At 38.6% G+C, this 13,009-nt stretch overlaps 1 protein-coding gene across 1 annotated transcript in view; it reads left to right on the top strand.

Annotated features, from left to right (window-relative positions):
* AR (androgen receptor) overlaps positions 1-13,009 on the top strand; it is a 755,291-nt gene that overhangs the window by 391,141 nt on the left and 351,141 nt on the right. The window contains exon 2 of the mRNA XM_063937072.1: positions 12,487-12,638. Within this exon, the coding sequence (XP_063793142.1) occupies positions 12,487-12,638 (152 nt within the window). The remainder of the gene's footprint in view (positions 1-12,486; positions 12,639-13,009) is intronic.

The following is a 13,009-nucleotide window of genomic DNA, read 5'->3' on the forward strand; positions in this document are numbered from 1 at the left end:
AAAATGAGGCGGACTGAAATTGACGAAATTACTGTCGAAAAGCACTGTTGTCGAATCGACATTCTTCAATTCAATATACTTTTGTCAAAAAGCCGCATTTTTACCATTGCAGACATATCGAATTTGACAACTGTCGAATTGCAAAAAGTCGAATTTGAAACTGACTTTTTTTTTGTCGAAAAGTACTGTATTGCATTGTCGAATCATTTTTTTTTTTGTCGAAAATGCCCCGTTTTTCGACATTTGCGGCAATTCGACCGCAATTGCATATGGCCCTGTGTATCCCTTTACTGTCTATCTGTACCATGCTTTTCTCAGAACTCTTTCTTCCACCTCTACAACCTCGTTTTCTCTGTGTCTTTTTGGGGTATGATTTGTCAGAGTTTTGGAAGGATTGGGGTGGTGGAATGTATTCGGCCTGTGAAAATCCCCTGAATGGTCTGTATGACTTTCCTCAGCCCGATGTCTGGTTTGTTGATCTACACGGTCTCTAGTGGTATTTCTATAGACATTCTGTTGTTTCACTGGTTTAGTTTGTCTAGGTGTATAAACATCCACCTTTGAAAGTGTGACATTATAAGGGGATCTGGGAGTAACTTTACTGGAATAATTTGAAGTGAATCTGATACTATTGGTTCTGATTCTTTGCTTATTATAAGTTATTATCCTGTTGGTTTTATAGTCCTCTTGATCTCTAGACCATTTCTTTTTCTTACTGTAAATGAGATCTTTTTCAAATCTTTCCACTCTGTTGTTTATTTGCTCATCTTTCTCTTTAAATGAAGACTGTTCTTTGAATCTTAAAAGATCATCTTTAACTTGTTCAATTTTGGTAACTGTGTGGTCTACTTTCTCATTTCTATAGTTAACAAGCAATTTCATAACTGAGAGGGAACGGGTGTCCAAAATCTCATCCCACTGTTTTTGGATGTTGGGGTTGTCGTTATTAGACAGATGCTTAATCACCCTCAAACCCCTGGGGATGATCTTGGCATCTATGTATTTTTGTAAAGAGATGCTGTCCCACCAATTACGCATTTCATCCTTCAACAAATCTTCTAATTGGTAGAATAATTTGATCATATCAGGGTTGATGTGGGTTTGGGCAGTCTCATTATCTCCATCATACGAAAAAGTGGATAAATATTGGTCGCGTCTGTTCTTTCTATCATGGTAGCTCCTAAACTCAGCCATGGCAGACTGCACAAGATATACTAAGTAGTATCTATATAAATTTCTATGTACTTAACAAATCTTTAAGCTGCCAGGATAAAGCAAACTGTAGTAGAATAAGAGTGAACAAATCGGGATATTAGTCACCGATTTATAATCCGGCGCTATAATGTATGAGTATAAATATACCAATGTATATTAGTGATTATTGGCAGCTGAGTAAAAGCAGCTTGCTAAGCTGCAATTGAAATAAAAAGGGGATTACTCTGCGCTCTAGACCACTTTGCAAATTATAAGTGTGTAGTCCACCATGGAGAGGGATTGACTCAGTGATACTTGAATATAGGCAAATCAGTTTATAAAACGGCAAATATAGAAAACATGTATAACATACAATAAACATAAATTAGTAACTAGTTAGTCGCTCTATAACAAGAGCTATTGATTAGCAGACATAATTAAAAATGCATGCAATATAAATAATTAATCAATCTGGGCTCTCTCAGATGGTAAGAATAATAATCAAAAACACTGGCATCCCAGTGTATAATAATGTGAATGTCCTGCAATAAATGATCTCAGTCACATTTGGTATATTGGTAATAAAGTGCAGTCTTTAATAGTTACCCTCGTGCTGGTTCCTGTATTAAATGTAGTCAGGGACCTTTCTGGTGGTGAATTGCATGTGGTATAAGCAATGTGCTATCATATAGCTGCTGCAGTTAGATGTCGGCCGCTCCGTTTAGTAGACACTGCACGTCTCCAAAAGGTGTAATAGGCGCTGGCCGCCGATGTTTCAATAAAGCCTCCGGGGATCCTTCTGTGGCTGGTAAATAATTTGACCTCACTGCGGGGGTCCGGCAGGATACATCCGGCGGTAAACAGAGATGTCATACGGCAGAGTGCTGAGATTTGTAAGGCGCCGTGAGCTGTTCGGGCTGGCGTGTAACGGCAACTGGAGAGCTCAGTATGAGAGAGTGGGCGTCAACGCGTTTTGTGTCCTAGCACCGGACACTTCCTCAAGACGGATTCCTCCCCTCTACAAACTCTGGAATTTATACCTGTCTAATGACTTTAGACTGATCAGATGTGTCTGCTTAATTAGTTAATGATTTTATAACCTTGAAAATGCTTATCTATCACATTTTAATGTGTTTTAAAAAACAAAACAGCTTGTTAAAAGTATAATACTATATATAAAAGACGAACTGAGTCAATCTCACAAACATACATTGTTTCAAAGTAACCATAATAGTTTAATTGTAATAAATATAGTCACAAAGTGACACACAGTGTTGCTTGTGCTAAACTCTGCTGGGCAATAATAATTTATTTATTACTAAGAGTAATGAAATGAGTAGTCACCAGCAACACTGGTAATAACACAAGTATTTATAATAATAACAACAGTAATATAAAGAAAATCTTTATCAAAACAATAAAAATAAAAAAAGTGTGTGTGTGTATATATATATATATATATATATATATATATATATATATAAATAAATAATAAAAATAAATAAATTATATAGTAAAAAATATGTAAATGTAATATTTATGAAAGTAACCACAGAGATATGTGCACTAAGGGAACAACCCCTAACATCAATGGTCAATTAGATCTTATCTGATTATATTCTTTCTGAGTTAAGGCCCATATAGACGGGCCGATGCAGGAGAGATGTGTGCTGAACGAACCGCTCAGCACACATCTCTCCCGCCGCTCAGCACAGCGCGATCTGTGCTGAGCGTGCAGGGGGAGACGGGGGGGCCTGCAGGCCAATCTAGCAGCAGCGATAGCGATGTGTGGTGCCGCGCATCGCTATCGCTGAGGGGGCTACACACGGAGCGATCATGCTGAAATTCTAAGCAATATAGTCAGATTGCTTAGAATATCGCTCCGTGAGTACCCCCCTTTAGAGTATTACTTCCAGGTAATATAAACATCTTTGTATTTAGACTCCTAACAATTGAAGGGACAAACTTACTGTCCTCCTATAAAACCCTCCTGGATTTCAAAACACCTTGTCAGAAAACCGAAAGGAATAAAAGAAGATCAACAGTTTATCATATGCAAAATTTAACTAACGCAGAGAGGAATGCAATTAAAATCTTTAAAAAAGACCTCTCGCTGGTTATAAAACCAGCAGACAAAGGGGGAGGGATAGTCTTGCAGTCAAGAGCTGACTATGTTGCAGGAGCATACAGGCAGCTCAATAATATGGAGTATTATCAGACCCTGCAGACTATTCCTACCACCCTCTTCTTATCTGAACTAAAATATATATTGCTAAAAGCAAAATTTGATGATGTGATATCTGAAAATGAGTATTATTTTCTGTTGCCCTCACATCCCATCACTCCAATTTTTTATCATTTGCCTAAGATACATAAAGATGTGTTACACCCACCTGGGAGGCCTATTATTTCGGGAGTGGAATCACTAACATCTAATTTATCTCATTTTGTGGACATCCATTTACAGGGTCAGGTCGTCACTTTAAAATCTTATATTAAAGATACTCATTTTATACTACAGCAAACAGTAGGTAGGGGGTGGACTAATAACTGGGGTTTTCTAACCCTAGATGTCCAATCACTCTACACAAATATACCCCATCAAAAAGGTATCGAGTCTGTCAAATACTATCTAGACAGAGATCCCACTATTAAACAAGGACGACGTGACTTTGTTCTGGAAGCCATACTTTTTATTTTAACTCACAATAATTTTTTGTTTGATGAACGTTATTACTTACAACGCCTTGGGACGGCCATGGGGACCAGGTTTGCACCTAGTTTGCCAACCTCTATATGGGTTGCTTCGAGGAAGAGTACATCTGGAGCGGCCCGTATAGAGAGAACCTGGTCCTCAATGGCCATTACAGTGACAATTTGTTTATTATTTGGAATGGGGGACACCAAAAAGCACTTGATTTTGTAAATTTTTTGAATGATAACACATATAATTTAAAATTAACTTATAATTTTGATTTTGTCACTACTCACTTTTTAGATATCACTTTCTCAATTTACAATGATGAGATCATATCCACTAATTTCATTAAACCAGTAGGCGCTGGAAACTGTCTCCACTATTCAAGTGTACACTATAGACCATGGGTGAAAAATATCCCAAAGAATCAAATCATTAGAATGAGTTATTGTTCCCAAGATTCTGCATTTCTATCACAAGTGAATGACCTGCTGAAACAGTTTTGCGAAAGAGGTTATCCATCTCACCTAATAGAATATTCTTGGGGGTTTGCCAATACTTTAGTAGAGGTTGACTCCGACAAGTAACCTAAAAATAAGAATCTTGACCTTAAGACCAAGAAAAATAACACAAAGGGAGACAATATAGTTGTTGAATACTCTATTAAATTCATCTCAAAATTCAATAAGAAATCTAATGCTATTAAAAAGATTGTTCAAACGAATTATGAAATAATCAAACAAGATCCGATTTTGAATAAATGTTTAGCTGGAAAACCTATGGTAATTTTCAGAAGGAATACCAATCTAAAAGAATTGTTAGCTCCGAGTTATCTGAAACCAATAAACACCGATGCAACTCCAACTTGGTTACCAAAGAAACCGTTAGGGAGTTTTCGATGTAATAAACAGGTTTGTCTAACTTGTAAACACATTAAGAACAAAATCTCATGTGTTACCTCTACAGATGACGGCAATACATTTCAGATTGAACAGTTTATTAACTGTGACTCAGAATACTGTGTCTATCTACTACAGTGTCCATGCTCCCTCCAATACGTAGGGAGAACCACCAAGTCTCTAAAATCTAGATTCAGAGAACATAGACTTAACATTATTTCAAACTCACAGTGTATCTCGCCATTTCTCCAGGGTACATAATGGTGACCCATCATCTTTAACCATTTTAGGTATAGAGCAGTTCTCCAGTACAAAAAGGGGAGGAGATAGATTCCGGAAACTTTGTATAGGGGAATCCTCATGGATTTTCAAGTTAGACACTCTTTACCCCGAAGGACTAAATGAAGCATTAGACTACATCTGTTTAGACTAAGGAGTGGGTGGTATATGTCTACCTTGATAATTCTGTTTATTTTGTGTTTGTATGTGTGCATATTTATATAGTTGCACATATACAGACATGCATATATTTATATTTTGAATCTGAATATGATCCTCATTCAAGATAATTTATAGGAGGACAGTAAGTTTGTCCCTTCAATTGTTAGGTGTCTAAATACAAAGATGTTTATATTACCTGGAAGTAATATTCTATCTCAGACAGAATATAATCAGATAAGATCTAATTGACCATTGATGTTAGGGGTTGTTCCCTTAGTGCACATATCTCTGTGGTTACTTTCAGAAATATTACATTTACATATTTTTTACTATATAATTTATTTATTTTTATTATTTATATATATATATATATATATATATATACACACTTTTTTATTTTTATTGTTTTGATAAAGATTTTCTTTATATTACTGTTGTTATTATTATAAATACTTGTGTTATTACCAGTGTTGCTGGTGACTACTCATTTCATTACTCTTAGTAATAAATAAATTATTATTGCCCAGCAGAGTTTAGCACAAGCAACACTGTGTGTCACTTTGTGACTATATTTATTACAATTAAACTATTATGGTTACTCTGAAACAATGTATGTTTGTGAGATTGACTCAGTGCGTCTTTTATATATAGTATTATACTTTTAACAAGCTGTTTGTTTTTTAAAACACATTTAAATGTGATAGATAAGCATTTTCAAGGTTATAAAATCATTAACTAATTAAGCAGACAGATCTGATCAGTCTAAAGTCATTAGACAGGTATATATATTCCGGAGTTTGTAGAGGGGAGGTATCCGTCTTGAGGAAGTCTCCGGTTGCTAGGAGACGAAACGCATTGACGCCCACTCTCTCATACTGAGCTCTCCAGTTGCCGTTACCCGCCAGCCCAAACAGCTCACGGCACCTTACAAATCTCAGCACTCTGCCGTATGACATCTCTGTTTACCGACGGATGTATCCTGCCGGACCCCCGCAGTGAGGTCTAATTATTTACCAGCCACAGAAGGATCCCCGGAGGCTTTATTGAAACATCAGCGGCCAGCGCCTATTACACCTTTGGAGATGTGCAGTGTCTCCTAAACGGAGCGGCCGACATCTAACTGCAGCAGCTATATGATAGCACATTGCTTATACCACGTGTAATTCACCACCAGAAAGGTCCCTGACTACATTTAATACAGGAACCAGCACGAGGGTAACTATTACAGACTGCGCTTTATTACCAATATACCAAATGTGACTGAGATCATTTATTGCGGGACATTCACATTATCATACACTGGGATGCCAGTGTTTTTGATTATTATTCTTACCATCTGAGAGAGCCCAAATTGATTAATTAATTATTTACATTGCATGCATTTTTAATTATGTCTGCTAATCAATAGCTCTCGTTATAGAGCGACTAACTAGTTACTAATTTATGTTTATATTAGGTTATACATGTTGTCTATATTTGCCATTTTTATAAACTGATTTGCCTATATTCAAGTCTCACTGAGTCAATCCCTCTCCATGGTGGACTACACACTTATAATTTGCAAAGTGGTCTAGAGCGCAGAGTAATCCCCTTTTTATTTAGTTTTTATTTCAATTGCAGCTTAGCAAGCTGCTTTTACTCAGCTGCCAATAATCACTAATATACATTGGTATATTTATACTCATACATTATAGCGCCGGATTATAAATCGGTGACTAATATTCCAATTTGTTCACTCATTTTCTTATGTAGCGCGGCATATTTACAGTTGAAAACAGTGATAGAACAAACAGGGTAATAACTACAGACATAGAGGTAGGAAGGCCCTGCTCAAAAGCTTATAATTTATAGGGAGAATAGGCATTAATACACAAGGACAGGTGCTATATATTGCATAATGGTCCAGTTAGATTGCAAATGGCATTGTACTGTGATTTGGGTTATATTATGATTTCTTATAATTGTTACTGGTTCTTGATGAGTATTCTTGATGAGTATTCTTGATGGGGGGGGAGGGGAGGAATTCAATTAGCCCTGTTAATTTAATGGGGGGTGAAAAAGGGGAGTAGCCTCAAGCTTTAACGCCTGGGGCTATTCCCTTTGGAGACCCCTTTTCTCACCCGATAAATGAACCTGTTTTCAGGTGTTAATACATAGGATCCAGGATACGTTTCTGGACCTATGAGTTAACACAATTGCAGCACCCGAAAACAAGTAACTTATTGAATAGCCCTAAGGGATCAAGTAGCCCGTGGTAAATTACTGCAGCTAATTGAATTCCCTCTTAGTGTGATATGGATTAATATATATTATATATTTATTTGATTTACTTGACTGATTTAACCACTTAACTGACGATTTTTCCCTTCAAAAGCGTTAACATTATTTTTTAAAATTTATTTTATTTAATAAAGTTGAAAAAGTATTTTTTTAAATATTTAAACATTATATTATGCACATCTGCAGAACAGATCTCCTCGTCAAAAATGGGGGGACAGGGTGGGACGGCGCAGTTACATGAAATCTGACCATGCCAGTTAAGTTTCTTTTTGCCATATTGATTTATGCCACTTGATTTGGATAGAAGAGTCTGCATTGTAAATCACCCTTACCTAATGAGCCTCATAACAACAACAATATATATGATATATTGTAACAGTCTTAATCCTTTATGAAAAAGTATTCTTAGTTCAATGATTCAGATAATACATTCAATATATTTTGTTGATGTTAAAACACTTACCGTATGTTTTATTGGTATACGTTCAGGATCCCAGCTGTCGGGATGCCGGCAGCTGTAATACCAGCACCGCAATCCCGACAGCCGTCAGAACACCACTGATCCGACCGCCGGCTTTTCATACTGAATCCATTTATGTGATACCCTGCATGTTTTATGGGTAAGATTGGAAAAAAAAAAAAAAAAAAAGAACAATGTATGGATATTAAAAACAGACAGGTGTAATTGTTTAATTAACAATCGCTTGCAATTACTGCTTTGTTAACAATTTTTAAATGGAGCACAGTTTTACCCCTGGTCATGTTTTTTGAAGAAACTGCAGTCTCACATACTGTATATGGAGAAATGCATAAGGTATTAAAGTGAGCTGTCATTTCATCTTTGTACTTTTGTTAATGTTATAATGTCGGTGGTCAAAATACAAACCGCGGCATGCCAATGCTCAGAATCCTGACAGGGGAAGGTATACTTACCTTCCACCAATGCCCCCTAACTCTATTCCTTCATTCTAGCAGCCCTAACTTAACCCATCCTAAGGCCTAACCCTAACCCTCCCTGGGGGTGCCTAAACCTAACCCACACACACACACACACACACACCGCATCCTAACCCTCCTCCAACAACATAAACCTAACCTAAACTCTGTGTCTCTCAGCTTCCCACCCGTCACTCTGTTTCTCAGCCTGCCCCCACCCTTCACTATGTGTTTCTCAGTCTACCCCCTTCATTCTGAGTTCTTCAGTCCCCCCCTCCCTTCATTCTATGTCTCTAAGGCTGCCCCTCTTGACTATATGTCTCTCAGCCTGCCACCTCCACTCTGTGTCTCTAAGTCTCATGCTCCCTTTATTCTGTGTCTCTCAACCTGCCTCCCCCCTTTTATTCTGTGTCTCTGAGCCTGCCCCCTTCACTCAGAGGATTCAGTATGTAATCCTGATGGCTGGGATGCAGCATTGATTGCCACATCGGATATCTTAGTGACTCCGTGGTTGCTCAGAATATCCGTCACAAGTAAGCTACTGAAGCCCTTACAGCTGCATTCAGAGATGCAGTTGCAGTTTGAAACAAGCCTCTGAAGCGATCATGACACGCCTGTGTCTGAGTCACCACCCCATGTCACTTCCTAAACACAGCCTGTCAATTAATCTGCATCCAAATTCACATTGTGACCAGCTACACAAGACCATCGGGACACATGCAGTGAGACTCAAACGCATGCGCAGTACAACAATATTCACCTACGCAAACATTGGAATTGAAAAAAGTTGGTATCTACCACTCAGTCAGCTGTATACTCTGTTGGTGTTATATAATTTTACCCAGGAAGAGAGAGCAATATGGCTGTTCATCACATACTGTACAAATATGTTATGCAAAATAAGTAGTACTCTAACTTTAAAAGAATACTTTTTTGCAAAAACATTTTTACAAAAAGGTTAAAATAAATGTAATGTGTTGTTCTTGTCAGTGTTTTGTATAAAAGTGTCATGATTCCCTCGTCTTTCCTATTCTTTCCTATTCTTATAAACCTACCCTTGAACGTAACACTCTCTCCAGCTATCGACCCATCTCTTTCTTCCCTTTTGCCTTCAAACTCCTTGAGCGTATTAACAACCGCCTAATTGACTTTCTTTATTTCCACTCCCTGCTTGACCAATTTCAGTCTGGCTTCCGTCCTCTTCACTCCACTGAAACTGCTTTCATGAAACTCTTCAATGACCTCCATGCTGCCATATCAAAGGGCAGTGGCATCACAATGGGTGCGGCCCACACCTGGGTGTCACCCGTCGAGGAGTGACAGACAACAAAGTTCCGACTCATCTTCAGTGACATCTGCTGCTTTTGACACTGTGGACCACCCTTTCCTCCTGCAAATCCTTCACTCCATTGGTCTGTGTAATACTGCCCTCTACTGGCTGTCCTCCTATTTCTCCAATCGCTCCTTCTCTGTCTCCTCCATTCCTTCCCTGACCTCTCCCCCTCTCTCCTCACTCATATCTCCAACTGTCAATCTGCTATCTCTTCCTGGACATCCCAGCGCTATCCTAAACCTAACATGTCTAAGACTGAGCTGATAATCTTCCCACTCTCCTGCATAACTTCAATTCGCCTTTACCTAATGAGCCTATATTTAATATCTTGTCACAGTCTCAATCCTTTATGAAACATTATTTTTACTTCCACAATAATTTCATTATCTATTGATGGCACAACTATCTCCTCTAGCCCCCAAGTACGCTATCTTGGAGTTATCCTTGATTCCTCCCTCTCCTTGAAACCACACTTTCAGTACCTCTCACAGTCCTGTCATTTCCATCTCAAAAATAATTCCAAAATCAGACTCTTTCTCAAACTAGATGCTACTAAGACCAAAATGCACTGATCATCTCCTTATTGGACTACTGTAATCTACTCCAATTTGGCCTCCCTGACAAAGAACTTCAATCTATACTCAATTCTGCTGCCTGGCTCATCTTCCTCTCCAAACGTACTACATCCACCTCCCTCTCTTACAAGCCCAATACTGGCTCCCCTTCCAATCCATTTCAAGCTTCTTACACTCACTTAAAAATCCCTTGCTCACTTCTCACACATTTACATATTTGCCCTTGTCTCCCTCTACACTCCCACCCACCATCTTTGCTCTACAAATACATGCTGCCTTTTCTGCCAACCAATTACTTCTTCCCATTCCTGCCGCCAAGATTTTGGTCATGGTGCTCACTGTCACGATCCTTGCACGATACGCCAATCTGACAGCGCTGCCCATGATACCTTACTGATTACCTCAGCATGTGTGGTAAATCCATGTGGTAACTGCCACCAGCAGAAGTACCAGTCATTCCGCCAGCCAGGCTAAGCAACTTTGAGGGAGCATGCCCAGGACGAGCTTCTACTCTCACCTGCACATAAAATTATTAATATGTGCAAATTAGGTAACCTGACCGCTCCAAGCTTTGGGTTTGGAAAACACAAATTCCAGAAATGAGATTAAGAATTTTTACTCCAAGTAAAAACTTCAACGCTCATTGGGGGTAATTCCAAGTTGATCGCAGCAGGACATTTTTTAGCAGTTGGGCAAAACCATGTGCACTGCAGGGGAGGCAGATATAACATGTGCAGAGAGAGTTAGTTTTGGGTGGGGTGTGTTCAATCTGCAATCTAATTTGCAGTGTAAAAATAAAGCAGCCAGTATTTACCCTGCACAGAAATAAAATAACCCACCCAAATCTAACTTTCTACACATGTTATATCTGCCTCCCCTGCAGTGCACATGGTTTTGCCCAATTGCTATCAAAAATCCTGCTGCGATCAACTCAGAATTACCCCCATTGTTACAGAAAAAAAAAGTTACAAGAATATAATAGTTGGAAAGTCACACACGTAAATACAATTTCAAATAAAATAAATAGAATAGGGAAATAAACAAAACAAACCAATCCAGTCTCTTTGGATTCAATAGTTATGGGATGAGGCCTCCTGTTGATGACTTATGGAACATCGATATCCCACGATAGCCTCATGCAGAGTGAGCACCTTCTGGCCCGTGTTCCTCATATTTAAACACCCCCCAGCCCACGCCTTTAGGATTCCTTTTAACCCGTTCAAAGCCAGAGTGAATGGAGTCTCAGCTTACACTGTGATGTCTTTTTAGAAATACTAGCAGGCCAAATTGCCTTATCTGTTAATTGTTTGTTTGAAGCTCTGAGCTAGGGTTTGCAACTGCAGAATTCAGGCCTGGATAAATATCCTTTACAAACTGGTCAGGAAGGGCTTAACACCTTTCTGGCCATAGCTCTGGTTCTGGGATAATTAAATTAGCTCTGGTCAGGAAGAATTTCACACCTGAGTAACCAGTGTGTCTTTGATGTTCTGTGGCTATAATCAAATACCAGCAGATCAATTAAGCTTCTACCATCTCACATGCAAAGACAATAAACTGGTATCATACACTGGTACATTGACACATCAGAATATTGATATCACATACATTGATGTTAACAGGCCTATTCCTACTTGAAATAGCTTGGATCATGACACTCCACTACCTCTGGAATGCTCTACCACTCCCTATCAGACTGCCCACCTCTCTACAAAATGAATGTCAAATGGGCTCTCAAGACCCACTTCTTCATCAAAACCAGCCATCTCTCATCCTAACCCTCTGTTCCATGCTCACTTCTACCCCATCTGTGTCACCCCTGTCTGTCTGCCCCTTTAGAATGTAAGCTCTCACGAGCAGGGCCCTCTCCTATCATGCATTTTTCTGCTCCACACTCCCTACAACAGCACCTAACCCTTGGTTAACATGCCAACATGAGGATTATTTCAGTGTCATGACCCCTTATGCAGTAATGTTTATATACCATGTATAAATTATTTATTTATGTACTTTGTTAGGCACAGCAGAAACCTGTGGCATAATATAAATAAATAATCATAATAATGATAATAATGGTGGTTTGATTATCCAGTACAGTTTTGCTTAGTCTTTTTTTTTTTTGTCCATTTGTAGATTGGAAGGGGGCAGAGAACACTTGTTGCCCATTGACTATTACTTCCCGCCACAGAAGACATGCTTGATCTGTGGAGATGAAGCATCTGGATGTCACTATGGAGCCCTCACATGTGGTAGCTGCAAAGTCTTCTTCAAGAGAGCAGCTGAAGGTAGGGATTACATATTTTCTGTGTTTATTCTAAATTTGGAAGTTTACAGCCACAAGAATACAATAATCAATACAATTGGGAGACATGACCTGTGTACAGGAACAGAAGGACTAACACATAGCATTCTGCCACATAGGGAGAATAAGTGAATAGATAATAAAAAGGATAATAAATGTGGCAGAACAAAGAAAACAAAACAAATATTTAAATATACTTTAATACAAAACACAAGTAGCGGCTCAGCGGTAGTCAAGGACTTGAAACATGCATATCTGCTAGGTAGCACAATAGAAAGAACATTAATGGAAAGAAGTAAACAGGTAATTTCACCATAAAAGCAGGTGAGTAATATCACACAGAGTGCCTAATTC

Source organism: Pseudophryne corroboree, chromosome 8 (genome assembly GCF_028390025.1).
Source record: "Pseudophryne corroboree isolate aPseCor3 chromosome 8, aPseCor3.hap2, whole genome shotgun sequence".
NCBI lineage: Eukaryota > Metazoa > Chordata > Amphibia > Anura > Myobatrachidae > Pseudophryne > Pseudophryne corroboree.